The sequence below is a fragment of the Squalius cephalus genome (genome assembly GCF_949319135.1).
Source record: "Squalius cephalus genome assembly, chromosome: 1".
NCBI lineage: Eukaryota > Metazoa > Chordata > Actinopteri > Cypriniformes > Leuciscidae > Squalius > Squalius cephalus.
Window position 1 is genome coordinate 44,054,856 of NC_137122.1, and position 20,907 is coordinate 44,075,762.

Below are 20,907 nucleotides of genomic sequence, written 5' to 3' on the forward strand. Positions count from 1 at the left end.
CAGTAATACAAATGTAAATTTATTTGCAGTTTTGCTAATTATGACAAAGAAAATAAATATTGAGAGAGAGAGAGACTATCCCACGAAATTCCCTTCCCATCATGGTCTCCGTCCCCAGACCCCTGGCCTGCCCCTGTCCACTGATGACGCGCGCGGCTCATTTCCGGCGACCGCAATCTGTTGTTGAATGTACCGTTCTGTCCAGATTCGGGATGGTACTCGTCAAGCAATAGTGAGTGGCTTTTACAGTATGCATTTACTAGATTCAGTTGCGTAATATCTTGCAGCACTCGCCTGTCTTTTTTTAAAGCATATTCCCATATGGCATAATAAATAGAGAATTTGAAGCCCGTGATTTGTATGTGCTGGTCGGCGCTAACCGCTTAGCCTGCCTGATACAGCAGCATTACAGTGTGTTTTATGGACGGCGTTCCCACCAGCGCCGCTATTTACAAATCTGTGATAAGATGGGCATTTAATATTAGTATTTTGAGTTCAGACTCCGTTGGTTGTTTAACCGCTGGTTTATCGTACAATAATGCGGGGCCAGCTAACGACACGCCCGTTATACAATCGCAGCGCGATGCAGTCTCCATGATATGAGATAATAAATGGTTCTTATCTTTTATTTCTAACCTCTATTCATCTCTCATTTCAGCCAGGTGCTGTTGCCCTGTTCAGTAGAAGAGGTAAGAGAAAGAGTCATTGCTATTAGAACAACCGGCTGCTCTGTCTTCTGTGATCAGTGGGAATCTGTGCTTCTGTTATTGCTCAAGCAAATATTTCAGCTCCCTTCACTTAGATGGAGTCAGCAGCACCTCTTCTCCATTACATTGTTTGTATCTATTGTGTGGTGAACAGTTGCCATTAGTTATTTATTTATGTAATACCCCCTGACCCCCCCTCTCAGTACCAGGTTGGCCAACTGTACTCGGTTGCAGAGGCCAGTAAGAACAACACAGGTGGAGGAGAAGGGATCGAGGTCCTCCGAAATGAACCTTACGAGAAGGACGGCGAGAAGGGCCAGTACACCCACAAGATCTACCACATACACAGGTGAGAGCATGTGTAAAAGCTTTGATCATGTCAACAGCCATGCTGGTTTCACCATATCAATAAGACTGAGCACAGAATTGTTGTAGGAACCTCTGGCAGGGACTCCCACTGTTAGCAGTTACACTCACTGTTCTAGTTTTTACTTACTATTCTAGTTCAAAAGTTTGTAATCTGTAAGATTCTTAAAAAATGCTTTTATTCAGCAAAGATGCATTAAATTGATCAAAGGCGACAGTGAAGGCTTTTACTTTACCAACATTTCTGTTTCAAATAAATGCCGTTGTTTTGAACTTTCTATCAATGTTCAATCGATCAATATTTATTTATAGAGCACATTTAAACACAACCGAGGTTGACAAAAGGGTTTTACATTACAATAAAATAATCGCAATGAATTAAAAGCGAACAAGATAGAGAAATAAAAACAAATTAAAAGGCAATTAACAATATACAAGAGAGACCCAAAATAACATAGTTCACCCAAAAATGAAAATTGTCATCATTTATCATTTAATTGTCTCATGTTGTCCCAAACCTGTATGAGTTTTTCTTCTGTTGAACATGAAAGAAGATATTTGTAAAGAATGTTGAAAATCAAGCCATTGACTTGTATTTGAAGGCTCTGTTTTAAGGGGCGTGTCTGTTGTGAGACTTCAGCGTAAACGCCCACTGCTGTGATTGGCCAATATCTTTGCATATGAAATAGCTAAGTATTACACGTGGAACTCTCTCGAAAACTTTTAGCAAGTTTTTACTATTACAGCTCGCAAGGTTAACTAATCGTGGAAAGTGCTGATTATAGCATTATATTTAGATCTATAGCATTTTATTTAGATTGTGGCATTAAGGTTGCAGTGATGAGCATTGTATGTTGAGCGCGTGAATGCAGTGATCTCGTCATTGCATCTCGATTTCTGCACACTAACGAATGCTTTCATTATAACTAACAGTGCAAACACAATGTAAATAAGAGATTCGTTGACTATAACGGGAGTTTTGGCGAGAGTCCAGAACTCAGTCACTGATAAACTCATGCTGTTTGATTGACAGCTCCAGCGATTGTAAAGGGAGCGTTCTTTGATCGCTTTGTATATGTAATTTAATCACATTTTAAATAAAAGATTATTTTCCTCCTACTAAGAGAAACAATGTGAAGTTGACCGTTTAGTCACTGGATTGATCTTCTGCAGAGGCGTTTTTTAGTCACACTATTACGTAATAAAGTGGTACTTTCCATGACCTGTCTTTTTGACACATTGGCTTCAAAATAAGCTGTTTTTAGACTGAGAAAGTTTTGAGCTCTGAAACTTGCAGGATGTTTTTATAGTACAATGACATCTTATATGTCAAAAGATCAAGACATTTTGATTTCTCAGTTCATGACCCATTTAAAATCAATCCTATACTTGACAGGGAGCCAGTGGAAAGATTCTTTAAAATATCCTGAAAAATGCTTTCTGAAGAATCCTTTCCACAGAAACATGAGCAACAATCAGCAATATTCCTATTAGAATGATTTCTGAAGGATCATGTGAGACTGGAGTAATGATGCTGAAAACTCAGTCCAGAATAGATTACATTTGAAAATATATTGAAATAGAAAATTAGTTATTTTCACGGCTGTTGCCAGCTATGAGGTCACCGAGGTCCGGACCTCTGTATTATCCTGAGGTGTATATAATAAAGGTTGTGAAATAATTGCCTAATATAGTATTAACTCTGCTTTAGTGCTGCAAGGATATTTCACACAGCACCAAGATCGTCTCATCTGATCTGCTTCATTGGTCTGTCACCGCTCGTCAGTGTCAAAATATTTGAGATGACCCATCAAATCAAAGTAGGCAGGCTTAATGTTGACATAAGCTGCTGAGCGTGAATTGCAGCGCGACGTTTCAGCTGTTAACAGTCATAAAGTACGAGATAAGATGTAAGTAGCTAAACTAAACATTTCATTTTTTTTGTCAGCTGTTTTAGGATATAAATGCTTAACGACCGACAAAAATAATCAGGCAAACTAATAAACTTTTGTCTAATTTAGCCATTTTGAATTGAAAATAGGCCTATATAATTTAAGTAGCATTCATGTAATGTAATAATTATAGTAACTGTCAATGTGAGTCGACAAGAAACAAGTACGACGAGAAAACCGTTTTTTTCATATGTGACCCTGGACCACAAAACCAGTCACATGGGTAAAATTTTCATCTGAAAGCTGAGTAAATAAGCTTTCCATTGATGTATAGTTTGTTAGGATAGGACAATATTTGGCCGAGAACTATTTGAAAATCTGGAATCTGAGGCTGGAATCTGGAATGTTCACGATTGTGCTGCATTCACTCACAAAAATAAATGTTTTATATATTTACGCTAGGAAATGTACAAAACATCTTCATGGAACATGGTCTTTACTTAATATCCTAATGATTTTTGGCATAAAAGAAAAATCGATAATTTTGACCCGTACAATGTATTGTTGATATGCCCACTGACACAGTTTTAAAGCTATTGTTATCCAATTTTTTCGACCTTCAAACGTATTAAAATGCACATATGTAAATCAGAGAAATAACAATTTTCTCGGGGAATCATTTTTTTTAAATATTTTACTATATTACTGTTATTGATCAAATAAATGCAGCCTTGGTGAGCATAAAGGCCTTCTTTGAAAAACACTGAGAAATATTTGAACAGTAGAGTATATGGGAGGTTGGGGCTAGTTGTCACATTATTTACTTTCTTTCTTGGCTAAAAAAAACATTTGGACATTAACTAGGGGATAAAATATACAGTTTATTTTACACGACACTTTCAACTAAAAATGTAAAACTTTTTATGCGTTTTGTCAGTTCATTTATACGTCAAGCGTTTTGGGGGCCTGAAAACTCAAACTTAAAAAAAAAAACGGGTTTCAAAATGCACGTTTTTGAAAACGGCACCATCATTGTCTCTGGGTAAACTACAAAAATGTGAATTTGTGAAAATGGTGACGTCATGCGCATACGTATTATGTGTCCTATCTACAGGTGCGTAGTTTTTCTTTACAAAGTGACATAGTTAACTACTGGCCTGGCAGAATAATACAGCGTTTTTAATCGTTTACGAGGATCCGTGTGAATGGGGATCTTTTTGAAAACGTTGTTGTCTGTGCGCCAAACTTTTCGGAAACACAAAGGAAAAATTTTCTATTTTTAGTACATTGTTGTCATGTAAACGTAACCTTAGTAACGGGGCATTTTGTCACACTACATGGTCAAGGATCCAGTGAAACAGCCTATAATATGATTTCAGCAATATTTAAGCGATAAAACAATCATGAAATGCAAAACAGTTTATGAAACAGCATACAATTATATATCATAAAATCTGGTCTCAATGTTTTGAATTGTTCGCTTGTGTATCAAACAAAAATATCTTGTTTAAAGGATAAATTTCACAAAAAAATTCCAGCATAGAAAAACACTGCTAGAGAAAACAAGAATTTGTGTAATTGGTTTTCTGAATCTTATAATTGAGATGCATTTAGTCTTCCCTAATATTTTGAATATTGATTTGTCTTTTACAGCAAGGTTCCCGGTTTTATTCAGATGTTTGCCCCTGAAGGAGCCCTGGTGTTTCATGAGAAAGCCTGGAACGCCTACCCATACTGTCGCACTAGTTAGTAAACACTAATTACTTGTGCATGTGTGAATAAATGATTAAATACAAATGGGATTGTATGATTTAACCCTATGATTTAACCCTTTTTTGAGTGATGAAAATGACTGATCTATACAAAAAAATCTGTTCTTTTCTTTCCCAAAACTGAATCGATTATGGAAAACTGCAGTTGTTACAGTAAGTGTATTTTTGAAATAATCACGCTCTGAGATCATTTTAGATTGCTTACAGGACGTTCTTGCTGAATCAGAGTTTAGTCATCATGTCTCGCTGTTGTTGATCCATACTCTGAGTTTGAAATAAAAAAGGATTCCGCTTGTGATGCTCTCTTGTGGTTTTTCCTTTTCAGAATGAGTACATGAAAGATGATTTCTTCATTAAGATTGAAACCTGGCATAAACCAGACATAGGAACAACTGAGAATGTGAGTGTTTGTCCACAGTTCATCTGTGCCTTTTCGAGGCGCCCAATAATTCTGTTACTGGTGGGAGTCTTTCAACCAGAGCGTCTCTCACCAGTTTATTGGTCTGAGTGCAATGCAGCGTAATCAGTTCAATATAATTAATAAAAATCTGCTGTTGTGATGGATGAACTTGCGCCTCAATCAGATTGGTTTATTAAATAACATGTCAATTTTGATAAGACTTTCCGGTGTAATGGGCGTCACCATCTTTATTACTTTTAGCCACTGTCACAATGGTTAGAGGCATTATTCAGGGCTTGACTTAAGTTATTTATTCATACAAACTGAATCGCACTGAAACTATGTCTTCATTCTAATGTTTCAATCTTCCACTTATGCAGCCTCATGGTCTTCCTCCTGAGGAATGGGAGGACATTGAGATTGTGCCGATCGATATAGCTGATCGCTCTCAGGTGGATGATGTGGTGAGTTGAATTAGAAAAATGCATTTCTGTCTTTGTGTGAAATTGTCTAGCATTTGTTTTACTGATATACAGTGTTAAACTTATTCTACCTCATTTTGTGCTTTAATCCATACATTATAAGCTGATCTGCTGTTTTGCTTTAATATTTGTCCTCTTCTTTCCTCATACACTCCCATTGCTTCATGCCTCCATCACGGTTTCATTCATCACTCAGGACTACAAACCAGAAGAGGACCCCGCCATCTACCACTCGGAGAAAACTGGGAGAGGACCTCTGGGACCTGAATGGAAGGTACACACACACACACATACATATTAGGGGTGTAACGATACACTCAAGTCACGATTCGATACAAATCGTGATACTGAGGTCACGATACGATACTACCGTGATATTTTAAGCCAAAATAAAGAAGAGGTTTTTTATTATTATTACTTTATTATTAGTAAAATAATAATATTATTTTATTAATAATATAATGTTTTATTATTAAGACCCACAAATATTCCCCCATTGCATTATTATACATTATATTCAACATTATATGTAGTAATTTAATGTAGTAATGTCACTGAAACCGTAAACTTTAAATTTTTTAAGTACAATTTTCTGATTACTGACTTTTCAGTGGTTTTTTTTATTACTACTTTTTTATAGTTGTTGAAGCACAATCTTAAAGGGTTAGTTCACCCAAAAATGAAGTTTCTGTCATTAATTACTCAACCTCATGTCGTTCCAAAACCGAAAAGACCTTCGTTCATCTTCAGAACACAAATGAAGGTATTTTTGATGAATATAAGATATTATTTTTTAAATCAACTTTTTTCTCACTTTGTCTGCCATCTTGGATTTTTTTTTACATGTTTTTTTTTTTAGAGAACAGAGCTAATGTTGCCTCTGTCATTGAAATTTGCGTTCACAGTCTTTTATGCACAGTTTCTGTTTACATTAATTAAAAAGTAATAAAAAGAGTGAGTATGTGAGCATCTACAATATCTGTTCCTAATGCATCCATCTCTCTGTCTCTTCCAGAAAGAGCTTCATAATGGTAACTGTCCCTATATGACCGCGTATAAGCTGGTGACGGTTCATTTTCGCTGGTGGGGTCTGCAGGGACGTGTGGAGAACTTCATTCATAAGGTGATCCATTAGCCCTGTTATATAGTTCCTCATCACTAACACAGAGGCTCAACTTACACTCATACTCTATTAAAAATATCCCTCGCCTTTATCTTTCTGGGGTCTGTGTGCTAACATTTGTACTTCCCAATTCTGGAACGCTGCTTCGTTAATAGATTAAATGTAAATGTATTCTGGTTTGATATATTTCGTTACATGAAGATTTGACCACTGCTGTCAGGTGTTGATAAGTCTTTGTTGTACTTCCAGTAACATCTACCTCATCTCTCTCTGTTTGAGTAGCAGGAGAAAAGGCTCTTCACTAATTTCCACCGGCAGCTTTTTTGTTGGCTGGACCGCTGGGTGGACCTCACTATGGATGACATTCGTAGGATGGAGGAAGAGACACAGAGGGAGCTGGACCAGGTATGTGTTTCTGTAGAAACCATGCAACGCAGTTCTGACTACAGCAACCGAATGCTTGCAGGACACTGATTTATTGAGATGATTATGGAGAATTTGATCTCACTAATATTACTATATTTGCAGATACAGTCTTATTAGTTTTGTGTGACATAAAGCTAGACTTGCACTATTGCGGAAAAGGTTTAGGGTTGGTTAGATTTTTTTATGTTTTTGAAAAAAAGTCTCTTCTGCTCACTAAGGCAGCATTTAAAAATACAATAAAAACAGTAATATTTTGAAATATTGTTGCAATTTAAACAGTTTTCTATTTGAATATATTTAAACATGTAATTTATTCCTGTGATGTCAAAGCTGAATTTTCAGCATCGTTACTCCAGTCTTCAGTGTCACATGATCATTCAGAAATCATTCTAATATGATGATTTGATGCTCAAGAAACATAGGTAACTGTAACACGGTACAATAAGGTTTCATTATTTAACATTAGATAACTATATTAGTTAACATGAATAAACAATGAAAAATGCTCATGAAGAATGTATTATTCTTAATTCGTGTTAATTTTAAGTTTAAAGTTGTATTTGTCAATATCAATTAATAGACCTGAGCAGTTGTATTTTTATTAATTAATGTCAACAAAGATTAATAAATGCTGAACAAATATATTGCTCATTGTAAGTTAATGTTAGTTAACGCATTTACTAATATTAACTAATTAAGTGTTACCGAAACCTTTCTTCTTTTTATCAGCGTTGAAAACAGATGTGCTTAATAAATATTATTTTTGTGGAAACTGATACATTTTTAGGATCCTTTAATGAACAGAAAGTTCAAAAGAACAGCATTCATTTGAAATGGATTTTTTTTGTTAAATTATAAATGTCTCTACGGTCACTTTTGATCAATTAAATGTGTCTATGCTGAATAAAAGGATTCATGTCTTTCATAAAAAAAACCTTACTGACCTTTTTGAATGGAAGTGTTCTTCCATGTGTCGTTGTTATTAAAAATCTGTTTATTTTAATTTTCAGATGCGTAGCCAAGGGTCTGTGCGAGGGATGAAAGCAGGCGAGGACTAGGGAGCGTCAAAAAAATAGAAGAAACAAAATAGGGGCTACTTTTTATTTTACCTCCTCCAGTCCTCATGGCCAATCACAACGTGCCACATAATGAAGCCCTTCCAAACAGGAAACTGTCATCCCTTACCCAGGACGTGTCCATTACCATGAGTGTGAATGCGTTTGTGCGAATGAGCAGAGTATGCACGTGTATCAGTGGTTTGTGCAGTCTGACTTTAAACCTCATCATTTGCTGCCAAATTCTTTTGGATTCACTGTTAAGTGATACCGGCATTTCTTTTTATAATTAAGTATTATAACTGTTTAATGGTTTTTGGTTCATTTTGCAACCATCAGCTTTTTACTGAGTGCGCCAGTGGAGTAACGAATCCCAAGCCCGTTTCGCCAAGAGACTGGGGAAACATTTCACTACATGTATTTTGACCATAAATAAATGACTAAGTGATTTACTTCTTAATTCTGTTAAATCTATCATGTTGTTCAGGAAATCTCGGTGGGAACTTGAATATGCCTCAAGAGGTAGGATCAGTGATGTCGGATTGAAAACACCGAGATTAAAGGAAAACGGCTCAAAGCATAACGGTTTTCTGGTTTAGTTATGGTGGTGTTTTGCTTTGGTTCATTTCTGCACTGATTGCAGTGTGGATGTCGAGAGCAGTGAACTGATACGGTTTCATTTTTAAACTGAGTGTAAGAGCCTTGAGACCCCTCCCACATCTGACATACTACAGGCCACGCCCCTCCGTTCGGGTGGGGATGGTCTGAATTTTTGGAAAATGAAGTTCAATTTACAATACTGTAACTATAAATAAAAGAAAACATTGATAACCATGAGCTGTTTGCATCGTTTGATCTTTTGCGCTGTTATTTTTAGTTTATATAAAGGTTCCTTTTAAATTACAAGCGCTGTTATTTCTTTGTGTTCAGAGTAACATAAAATTCATGTACTAAGCACGATTAATATCTTAATTGAAATGACTTGTTTTTATTATGCCTCTGTTTTCTACTGTTATTTTAATATGGGTAGGAACATCACAGTGGATTTCTGCAGCGATGTGTGGCACCGTATTTCTGTTCTGTGATGTTGAGGTTTGTACTGAAGTCTTTCAGGTCCTCGTGTAGTTCTCATTACCCTCTCATTTAACAAGGAGTTGTGTGAGTGAGGGGAAAGGCCAGGATTTGTAAGCTCAGACACTGCAGAAGAGCATGCGGGCCTATTTATATGCTAGATCATCTACCAGTGAGAAGTTTTTGACCAATCCACACAAATAGAGCTTGATCGACTCCTGTGACAGCACACAATTATGTAACTAAAGTCTATGAATGTAGTGTGGGCTGACATGTAAAACAGACATTTCACAAATACGTTTTAAATGTTGCTAGGTTTTTAAGAAGCAGCAACTTCTTTAAAGGGATAGTTCACCCCAAAAATGAAAATGCTGTCATCTACTCGCCTTCAAGTTCCAAACTGGTATGAGTTTCTTTTTTCTGTAAATGCAGGTAACCAAACAGTTGATGGACCCCATTGATATATTTTTTTTTCCATACTATGGAAGTCAATGGGGTCCATTAACTGTAATACCTGCATTCTTCTAAATATCTTCTGTGTTCAGCAGAAGACTATCCCTTAAAGTCATATTCATGATGGTCTGATCATATTCGATTGATTAGTTTGCTCGTAACCCCATCATTAAATATAAAATCTCCCAATATGATGACGCAGCACAGGAGAGGACTAGGGAGTGACAAAAGAATACAAGAAAATAAGGGCTAATAACAGATTTAGCATAATGTTTGTAAATAGACTATTTCATGCAATGGAAATCAAGTGTTTTTATGTCAAAGTGTGCCGTGGCTGGCAAAAAAAGAAAGAAAAACCAGTTGGAAATTCCTGGGTCAGAAAATAGATGCATTCTGATATTCGGGGATTGTTTTTAAATGCAATTTGTAAAGGTTTTAGATGCAATCACATACCTGTGTTTGTGCTGGTAAAACTACAAAACGTATTTCCGTGAAAATTTGCTAGTGAGAGAATTTGTCATTGGATGCATTTTGATTCGGCAAGAGCAAAGAAGAGAGGTATTTTAGGAAAAAAACTGTGACTCTAAAGTCTTCCCACATTGCACATGCCATGAGTTCAAAATGTCAAGAGACTGAGCAGAACACAAAACCTGTTATATCATCAAGAGTTTAAGAATGGAAAACATCCTGCTTTAAATACCTAAATTCTAGATTAAATGCAGACAAAAAGTGGAAGACAGAAGGAGAGTCTGATGGATGAGTGCGGGATTACGAAGCATCAGAGAAAAGAAAATGCCTATATAGTGGGATTAAATAATAAAAATAAATGAATAAAAAAACAGGTCAGCATTACATAATTTATCTTCATGGATTTCCCCACAGGCATGTTCTGACTATATATGTATAATTTCCTCTGCACCAGCCATGCAGGCCGTATAACGTTCATCATCATTTACTCTGAAATCATACGTTATAGTTTTACGTCCTGGTGTTTCTCAAAGATAACACCTTGGACTTTTCAGTGAATTTTTTTCCGGTTTAATGACTAATTTCTTTACACATTGAGTATATGCAAGTGTACGCAACATAATCTTTTTTTTTTTTTTTTTAACAACTGACCAATGTTAAATAAAACACACACAATATTAAAATAAAATATTAAAAATAAACCAAAAATTGGAATGAGTTCCAAAAGTCTGAGACTATTACTGAAAATGCTTATATTTGCATTATTTTATGCAATTTTATGCATTATTTTGCAATTAAATTTTTCACTACACATTATATTAAATTAAATGAACTCCACATCAAATGTTTATACTTATTTGATTAGTGATCTTGAAATAGTGTCAAAAAAATCTTTATCTACTACTGGATCTATGGGCATACCACACCCATATAATCCTAATCCATATAAATACCCTATTCATAAATATTTAAATAATCACATCAGTGGAATGAAGCCTATATGAAATACTAGGAACCCTGGAACAAACGTACTTGATGCAATGATGTTTATGCATGTCTCCCAGTTGCTGCATAGGATTTCAATAGGAACAGATTGGTGACAGACCGGATGTCATTAATGGCTTAGCGAGGTTATTCAGCACATCTGGCATAGAGGTTTATGAGCTGCTGCCTGTCTATGAGGAACAAAAGATGAGGTTAATTACAGGTCAGGAGATAACTGTTGTTCACTGTATTAAAAGAGTGCAAGGTTTTGGATAGTTCAAATGTATAGTCTTTTTATTTTTTTGCAAGAATGCTGACTGCACGGAGGTTCATCATGGAACAGATGTTTCTGAGCAGGCTTAGCAGACCAGCCAGAGGAGCGTGAGCTGAGCAGATGTGCCATGAAGTTTGTGGAAAAGCGTGATCAGATGCGGAGGTTAAAGGGATTACTGGACTGCAGGATTTGATTATATATTAAATAAATTACGTTTCCCGACGTTCTCTACTTTTAATGCCATTTTCAGGCCAAAGTGCAACATACAAGCCATGAATGTGAGATTAACGGTCTAATGCAGAACATTACGTACACACATTCCCCAGGTAAACGGTGCACACATGCATGGCTGGCGTCCACCTTCTTCCACTGCTCCAAGCTCCACTTCCGACACTCTTTCGACGGTGGACAGGGGTCATAGGCACTTTGATTGGTCGGTGGCTACATGCACTAGTATGATACACTGTGTGTCATGATACATTCCTCCCATAACCATCATTACAATTTTGTGACTTGTGCCACAGCTCTCGTGCATCAAATGAGCTTTGGGCGCCCAACACAATGTCGCCGACTCTCCGGTTTGTAATAATTGTAATAATCCAGTGAGATTTTTGTATGCTCAAGGAATCTGACAACAGCCGGTGCTCCACACGGAGATCTGATCTTACACCATCATCGAGTCCATCTGGGATTACAGACTAAATCCAGAATAACTGTGGCAATGTCTCCAAGACACTTTAAGAAATCTACCTGAAAACTGAAAACCTACCTGAAAACTTTGAGCCGCTTTTCCACCGAAATTACCCGGAACAATTTGTCCCAGGAACTTTTTTCCCAGGAACCTTTTTTGCCCCAGACCGGTTGCTTTCTGCGTTTACACCGCGGTCTAAAGTACCGGGAAGGTAAACTGCGCGCAACTGCTCCTCCCAGTCTGCGACGGACAGTAATCAGTTTTGAGCGCCACATTTATAAGTATGGAGGAGATTCAAACTGTGCTGCAGTTATTGGTTTACTAACGAGGTAGGCTAATTAACATAACAAAATAGACGAGCACTGATACTAAAGCGTGTTCAGAAAGCTCGTATGCGTATAAAATTAGACAAGGTACGTTGTGAGATGACTGGGACGAACGCGCAAAAATTTCCTTTTGCGCAAATACTCTTAAAAAAAGCCTGAACCCCGTCTATCAATCATAAATAGTGACAGTCTTGTAAATAGTTGTTTGTTGCCAACCTCAATGCGCTATTTCAATCCTGTTATAGTAAATTTGTAACATGGTTTGCCTTGCAATAGATGACAATGTGTAAACATAATGACTTAATATTAAAAGCTGTGGCAGAAAAGAGACGAGCACTGATAAAGCGTGTTCAGAGCTCGTAATGCTAACGTTAGATATAAAATTGTATGTTATCAGCTATTGCGGACATTGGCCGTGAGATGGCTGTGACGAACGCGCAGAAAGTTTCCTCTTCCACAAATACCCAAATAATAAAGCCTGAAACTCGTCGCCAGTCCCCCAGTTTTTTTTATTAAATTCCATATTTGCAGACAGACAACTTTACTGCATGAAGCCACTTTTTAAAAGGGAGGTTAAAAATAAAGAAAATGCTGCGTGGAGTCATCCAACCAAAATGCGGCGTGAACACAACCAATCAGCTTGTGCAGCGCACAAGTCCCACCCCTGAAAGTTCCTGAACTTTGAAAAAGTACTACCTCGTGAGCAGGGACTATCGGAGGGGCAAATATTTACCCGGAACTTCATTTAGACCCTGGTTCCTGCGGTGTAAACACATCGAGTACCAGCCCAAAGTTCCTAGTTCCTGGGGAAAGTTCCTGCGGTGGAAACGCGGCTCAAGTGTCCCAAGGGCAAAAGGGTCACACCAAATATTGATTTGATTGATTAAAATCTATTTATGACATTATTTTAGAAAGCATCCTTACTTTAAAGCATTTTTACACAAGTGCCTAAAACATTTCACAGTACCGGCTTTACAGGTATGTTTCTTCAAGCGACGTTGCCACAGTTCTTCTGGCATCGTACTAAAGGTATACAATACAGGCCTTGATCATCATTGCCTTTAGGAATTCCAAACAGCCCTTGAAAGGGGTTGGAACAGAAAAGCAAAAGTCTTTGTTGATTTTCATCCTTACAGTGCCTATTTTTTTATTAATAACATTTGTTTCTGTTACTTGTATTTGTAAATTGCTTGGATGTGGCCGCTAATTTAATTCATGTAAATGTTGATTGAATTTGTATCAGGAAATTACAGGCAGATTATGGCAGATTTCTATCATAATATTTACTCATGTGATGCTCTTTCTGTTTAAAATGTATATAAGTAAATAATTACAGACACACATTGATGCAATACAGAATTAGAGAGCGGATAGACTGTGTTCCAGTTCCAGTTTTCAGTGATGAGCTTAACTAAAGCCTATGATCAAATTACAACAATATCAGGACATACACACTAATGCAAAATTCAAAATCAGGACATACACTAATGCAAAAGTAATAACAGTCCGAGAGAGTTTTTAACTTGGTTTTATGCCAAAAGTTCAAGTATGTGTGTCCAATGAAAAATACAATCCTATTCCGAACATATATGTCAGACATGCGCTGAAATATTGTTACATAATACTGATATATGACATTATTATCATTTACAGACTTTATAGAGGATTCAGTGTTTGAGGTCAAGTAAAACAAAACAAAGTGGCACAAAGTGGAGTAAGATACAAATACACAAACGAAGTGGTATAAAACAGTTCCAATATAAATAGTATTGTAGCCATTGACTTTATTGACGGTCTGACTGATGCAGATGTTTCCGTCTCTGGAATGATTTTCTCAGGCCTTCTTTAACGTCTCAGGTGCATTCTCAAATTTTAGACATCATTTTGACAAACTCTAAAGGAGAGAGATAAAAAAAGAAGAAAAAAAGAAAAAGAAAAGCATTAGTTTTAACTGGAGCAAGGCTGATATAAAGTGAGATTATTTCTCAGTATCCAGTCCGTATAACTATCAGATTTGCATTTTAGATTAATTCTTATCTATTTTGTATTTAGATATTCTTATCCATATTATATTATATTATATTAGGCTATATTATAGAACTTTTAATTATTTTACCAGCTTAATGAGATAAAAATCTCTTTTCCAAGAGATACCTGGCCAAAAAATTACCATATAAAATGGTTATGGAAACATTTGTACATTTTAGTTAATCGTAATGTGAAGCTAATTTTAAAGTATCAGGGTTCAGCACAAGCCTGTTCTTGACCTCACATTTCTCAGCTGCTCCGATGTTTATACGTTAAAAAAGGTTCTCAACACTTCAGTAATTACTAAGGTCAGTCCAGCGTTATGGTGTTTAAAGTCCATTTGCGTGCATTTCCGCACTTGAAAAGGTTCTGCTATATCTGTGTGTAAAGCCTGTGTGGCAGTGCTAAACTAGAACAGAGTGTGAAGATCATCCTACAATGCAGTGGTTCTTTACTAAACCAGAACAGTTGGCTAACGAAGTAGGCTATTGTAACTTCTGTAAAGTAGGCTAGGCTACATTTTTCAAGAAGCCTACCTGTACTTTATAGACTTATTTTTGGAAGCTTTACTTCACTATTCAAAAGCATATGCCTATCGTAGCCTACTTTTTACTCCACTACATTTCATAAAAACACGTGGTTTTGAATTTTGAACTGAAGAAATCGTCACCTGCTTTTAATTACGGAGCTCTACAATTGAATTGTTACTAGCAAGAATTACAAATAGAGAGCTCTCTATTTCAATTGTTACTAAGAATTACAATTAGAGAGCTCTCTAATTCAATTATTATTAGTAACAGTTCCAATTAGAGAGCTCTACAATTGAATTATTACTAGTAACAATTACAATTAGAGCGCTCTCTAATTGAATTTTTACTAGTAAAAAAACGAATTAAAGATGTGTATAATTGCAGAGCTCTGTAATTGAATTAAAGAGCTCTGCAATTGCATTCTTAGTAGTAACAATTGAAATAGAGAGCTCTCTATATGTAATTCTTGCTAGTAACAATTCAATTGTAGAGCTCCGTAATTAAAAATGAATGGAAGTCAATGGAGACATATGACTAGTAAAAATTCATTTGTAGAGCTCTCTAATTGTAATTGTTACTAGTAATAATTGAATTAGAGAGCTTTGTAATTGTAATTCTTACTAGTAAGAATTGAATTGTAGAGCTCTCTAATTGAAATCTTACTAGTAAAAATGCAATTACGATTGGTACAATTTAAGCTAAAACGGCTTGCCATATATGTGAACTAAATTTTGCCCACATTTTTTCTTTTTTTTTACCGTCTGAAAACTAAGTTTTAGGTAAACAACTTTAAAATAACGAAAAATGCTTCTTTCCCGCTGCCATAGCAGTTTCAAATGAGGTTTGTCACAAAAAACACCCACACGTATTTTGAGCAGAATGTAGACTAGCCTACATAAAATTGGAAAATAAATAAACATATCCAGTAGGCTACTTTTTAGTTTTAATACGTAAGTAGCCTACATTAAAAACTAGTATTTTTGTATTTTTATTTGGAGTATTATACTTTACTTTATTTCTTTGTCCACCACTGATATTAACACTCACAGTTTCTGTTATTAAAAACTTTGAAAACAAGCAGCATTGTCATAATTACAGCAGAAATACCAGAGGAAATAGCTTTGAATATTGTATTGCCAAGAAGAACAACTGTGCTAATAGGCTTTTGGCTGTCTACATTATGTTGAAATATTAATCTATTTTACCTTCAAAATCAACGTTCCCGTCTCCATTGTTGTCTACTTCTTGGACCACGGCTTCTATTTCCCTACTGTTTGTGGTTTCACCTAGCAGCTTTAGCATGGCATGCTTCAGCTCTTCCTTGGTGATAGAGCCGTCACCGTCTATATCAAACTGCACAAGAATATAAAAAGATTACACTCATTTATGCTTTTTGTTGGAAATATGTTTGGGAAATGAAAAATGAAAAAGGTACATTCTTTACCTCTCTAAATGCATCTTTCAACTCTTTCAGTCCGATCATTCCAGATGTTTCTGCCAGTAGCTTTGGGGCCATGAGGTCAACAAAATCCTGAAAATCTACACTTCCTCCAACTGAAAAAAGAGGCAGATATCTATGAGATCAACACATGATAAATACATAGATGGAACATACAGTGTTTCAGCCAGAGTGATGAGCAGACATCAGTACAAAACACATTGACTGGACGAGCATCAAATCACAAAACAGCTGCTATAGCACATATGTGAAACGGAGATGGGAAGAGGACAGATGTCTCACGGTTCATGTTGATGTTCTGGCTAAGCTCAATCAGTTCCATCTCAGTGGGCATGTAACCCATCGTCCTCATCAGGTTGCCCAGATCTTTACAGCTGATCAGACCATCCTTATCCTTATCAAACTCTGTGAACGCCTCGCGCAGCTCTGCAATACACACAAGACGATTTAATTAACAGAGTTCTGGGTACACGACCAACTGTTTCAATACATTCAAAAATCTGGGATTTATTATTATTATTTCATTTAAACCCAATAGAAATATACAAAAAGTTTTAGGATTTTGAAAAATTGGAAGCTAAGAAAAGCTACTAATCAAAATAAGTACATTTGTGACATTGATCATTCGACTAAACTTCTGTCATTAAAGTGAGAGGACAAACCCAATACTAAGACTTCTGAAATCCATTCAGTTCAACTTTTCACTTAATTGACGAAAATATTTCCTGTCAGTTTGTATCAACAAATATTATATTAAATTAGAAAAGATTATAAAACAGAAGCGGTTTCAGTAGTACTCTCATTGACTTCACTGAATTACATTGGCATCTGGCACTTCACAGCTGGTTTGCATCTATCTTATTCTGTAAGATTAATGTAGTTATATAAATGAACCAGAGATGTGGAGGTAAACATTAGAAAATAAAACCGTTTAATAAAATAAATAACACTGGTTTACAGCCAAAATGCATCTGAAATAAATATATGGCTCACTGAGAATGAAAATGATGCTTAAAATTGTTGATTGGCTCTAGTTTTCAAGATATGCTATTGGGTCGGTATGCGAACCTTGACTTGGGAATGGCAGAAAATAAGTGAGTTATAAAGGGAAAGGATCTCAATTTAAACCAGAAACCGCAACCACCAATCTTTCTTTTTTAGCTTAACTATGATATTAATATGATATATAACCCTTTGCTGATTTTTAAAGTAGGCTATTACATAAACAGGACAGGTGACAGGTAATATCTACACAATATTTAGTATAGATGTCAAATGTAAAAACTTAAATATCTTGGAAACATTAGCCAATTAGTTAATTGGCATATTTGAATTCAGCACATCACAAATACATAAATAGCTCATTTTATCTCTGAATTTTATCTAATCAATTCATTTTCAAGAAATAATTAACTCTCTGTTAAAGGTAAATATGAAATCTTTATCAAATGTCGGTTTTAAATACATTTAATTTGTTTAAGTAAATTGTACATTTTTTGTAAAGTTTTATTTTAGAATAAAAGCAGTAAAAACAATTGCACTTGCCTTCTATCTCCTCATCAGCGAGCGGACGCTCCTGTAAAACAGCGACAGTTAGGCTTCCTTGTATGTGCATCAACTTTACATATTTACCCAATTACCCACATTTTTGGATTCAGCACAACTTTTATGCAAGCAACAATCTGTTGATGTCTTAGGACAGATTTTGAACTCATTCTCTCTCCTGCAAGCACCCATTAATCTCTTATATCCAAAAGCATTAGAGAGATCATTCTTGTGCTAGACAGACCAGTTCAGATTTATAACTCTAGATGGATATTAACAGATTGGTTCTGAATGAGCTCAGCAAAAGTTTAGTGTGTGAACAAACAGTGAGATCCTTAGTGCATAGTGCAGCAGTGAGGAAACTTCAGGTATTATCAACTGCTAGAACTTAATTGTTTTGTTTTTAATGCAATATACTCTGGATCACTACAGTACCAGAATACAGGATACACATATATAAGAAAAAGAGACTTACAGTGTTTTTAGATCCTCTTAGGAAAATGCATGCCGGCCCCAGACTCATATCTGACAGCCTCTTCTGTGTCTTCTGAGTGTCTTTAAAAATGTTCAGATATTAAACATACTGTAATTTGTATTGTGACAAAATAAACATAACTTTGACTCTGCAACTATTGAATATAACACCAAATTGTCATCACAAGTTTGCAGCAAGTATGGTCTTAATGTGCAACCGCTGGTATTTATAATATTTTTTGTTTTTGTTTTTTTATTATGAATTTGAATTATAATTTGACATATTCTTTGGAGACATTTCTTGAATGAAACAGAACATCTTGGTTGCACTTAATTTTAAGGTGTCTTTGTTACACTGTAATTATATAATTACTGAATAATATTAATTAACTACATGAACTAAAGGGTTAGGATAGGGTTTGATTTGGTTTAGGGTTAGTTGCATGTAATTATGCATAAATTATAGTTATTACTATAGTAACTATGTGACACTACATTGCAGTTCAGAAGTTTCTAACAAACATTCCCTCACCTGTTCAGCTGCTCTGTCCACAGGAAGGAGTGGAAGAAGGTCTGTCCTCTTTAGTTTTGTTCTGCTTTGTGTTTCGCTTCTGCCAGCCAACTCTCTTTTCCTCCTGTTCTTTGATTCAGTGCAAGAACAAACCTTTCTCACTGTCAGTCAGCAGCTCCTGAATGATTAAACGATACAGAGGGAGGTAGCAAGTCAAAGAATAAATGCATGAGTGAGCAAGTGACAGTGGGAGAGAGAGAGAGAGAGAGAGAGAGAGAGAGAGAGAGAGAGAGAGAGAGAGAGAGAGTCAGAGAGATCAAATCCAGCTTCTTAAGCAGGACCTGGCAAAAGTGACTGCAAATAACTGACATGAATTTGATTATTTTGTTTATAGTTTTTTCCTCTGATTTTTTCTTTAATCTGGATGTTACATGCATGTCCAATATTTAAAAAAATAATCTGCTTTAAAATAAACTAATTCCAATTCCATTTATATTTCCAAAAGCACAAAACAAGGTTACCTTTAATGCTCTTCAGTGCAGTAGTGTCCTGCCAATTCAGATGCCAATGTATCATAAATCTGTATGTGTGTATGAGTTTTATATAAGGACTGAGCTAACTGACGTACAACACCGTCATCATGTTCAGTTGTGTCAGTATATTTCAATGCATGCATACATATATGATTTGTTGTTACGTAAAGTGCTAATACTAAGCATTTTCTTGCATCCTGAAATGTGTTTGCGTAAGAGTATAGCCCAGTAATCCCAGAGCTCTCTGCGCTCCCCACCATCTCTAGTAGTGTGTGGATGCTAAGATTACTGCTTAACAGACCATTCACCAGACAGAGAGAGATAGTGGGGCATAAGAAAAGAGGATTAGGATAGTGGAATAGAAGGAAAAAAAAAATCAAATGCTCATGACAGAATGAGAAATGTCAACAAGGAGCAGATGGAAAGATATTGAGAGGATGGATAAAAGTAGAAGAATGACATCATCATAACTGCCTCTGAAACAGCTTGAAGACAGGGTAAACAGAAATGTCTATGAGGATAAAACGCACGGTAACTATGAAGACTGATGGCAAAATTGTGATCACAATGTTTTGACATCAAAATTTTTGTCACAGTCGGTTTTCTGTTGAATCAAACTCACTAAAAGGAAAAATAATAATAATTTATGGATAAGAGTGAGAGAGGACACTAGAAACACCTCTCTCGAAATCAACACTTTTGGGGCAAGGGTGTGTTGAAAAAACAACAAGGCCAATAAAAACAGAGATAGAGAGTGAGAGAGAGAATGTGTGTGTGTGTGTGTGTGGCATCTGAAAACATCCTTAATTGGGGAAAATTATTAAAAAAATATCAAAAAGTTTTTTTTAGGGGTGGGGTTGTGTATAATCATTATAAATAGATTTATAAATATATTTTTTATAAAATTATGAATATAGAAAGATTACTGTAATTGATGAAAATATTAAATGTTTTCAAAATTTTAGGGTCAGTAAGGTCTCTTCTGCTCACTTACATTTATTTGAATTTGAAATTTGAAATTTATTTGAAGGATAACCCCTTGAGATGCAACATCTCGTTTTTGAGGGGGTCCTTAGAACAAGCACTAATGCAGACAACATATTACATTGTATAACACATAATACTTCACATTCATACCTACATTCAGCTCTCCATAACTATCTCCTCACATACCAACCCTCTAAGTACATTCATTGATACAATAAGTGTACAATTATCACACATAACATGCAGGTTCAGTACTGTTCAGTATAATGAAGTTCATGTAATAGTTGAAAAATGGATATAGTCAAAAGCAAGAGCATGTATTCTGCAAAAGATCGTATAATAATGGCCTA

The 20,907-nt window shown here is 35.8% G+C and overlaps 2 protein-coding genes across 3 annotated transcripts; one reads left to right on the forward strand and one right to left on the reverse strand.

The window, feature by feature from the left end:
- Positions 1 to 103: 103 nt before the first annotated feature.
- Positions 104 to 8,370, forward strand: pitpnbl (phosphatidylinositol transfer protein, beta, like). Its single transcript, XM_079865636.1, has 11 exons — positions 104 to 232; positions 659 to 689; positions 911 to 1,056; positions 4,619 to 4,710; positions 4,883 to 4,890; positions 5,063 to 5,137; positions 5,518 to 5,601; positions 5,816 to 5,893; positions 6,635 to 6,742; positions 7,025 to 7,147; positions 8,179 to 8,370. The coding sequence occupies exons 1-11, from the start codon at positions 144 to 146 to the stop codon at positions 8,224 to 8,226; spliced, it is 882 nt and encodes a 293-aa protein (XP_079721762.1). The 5' UTR covers positions 104 to 143; the 3' UTR covers positions 8,227 to 8,370.
- Positions 8,371 to 12,980: 4,610 nt separating this feature from the next.
- On the reverse strand, positions 12,981 to 19,692 carry cabp5b (calcium binding protein 5b). 2 transcript variants are annotated; one of them, XM_079865331.1, is made up of 8 exons: positions 19,559 to 19,692; positions 19,059 to 19,215; positions 18,528 to 18,607; positions 18,053 to 18,083; positions 16,790 to 16,933; positions 16,493 to 16,602; positions 16,254 to 16,401; positions 12,981 to 14,384 (listed from the first exon to the last, which is right to left on the reverse strand). In XM_079865331.1, exons 3-8 carry the CDS (start codon positions 18,573 to 18,575, stop codon positions 14,356 to 14,358), a joined length of 510 nt encoding a protein of 169 aa, XP_079721457.1. In that variant the 5' UTR covers positions 18,576 to 18,607; positions 19,059 to 19,215; positions 19,559 to 19,692; the 3' UTR covers positions 12,981 to 14,355. The 2 variants fall into 2 exon arrangements, with proteins under 2 accessions (XP_079721457.1, XP_079721458.1); XM_079865332.1 differs by lacking the exon at positions 19,559 to 19,692 and having other exon boundaries at positions 19,059 to 19,271.
- Positions 19,693 to 20,907: the final 1,215 nt, after the last annotated feature.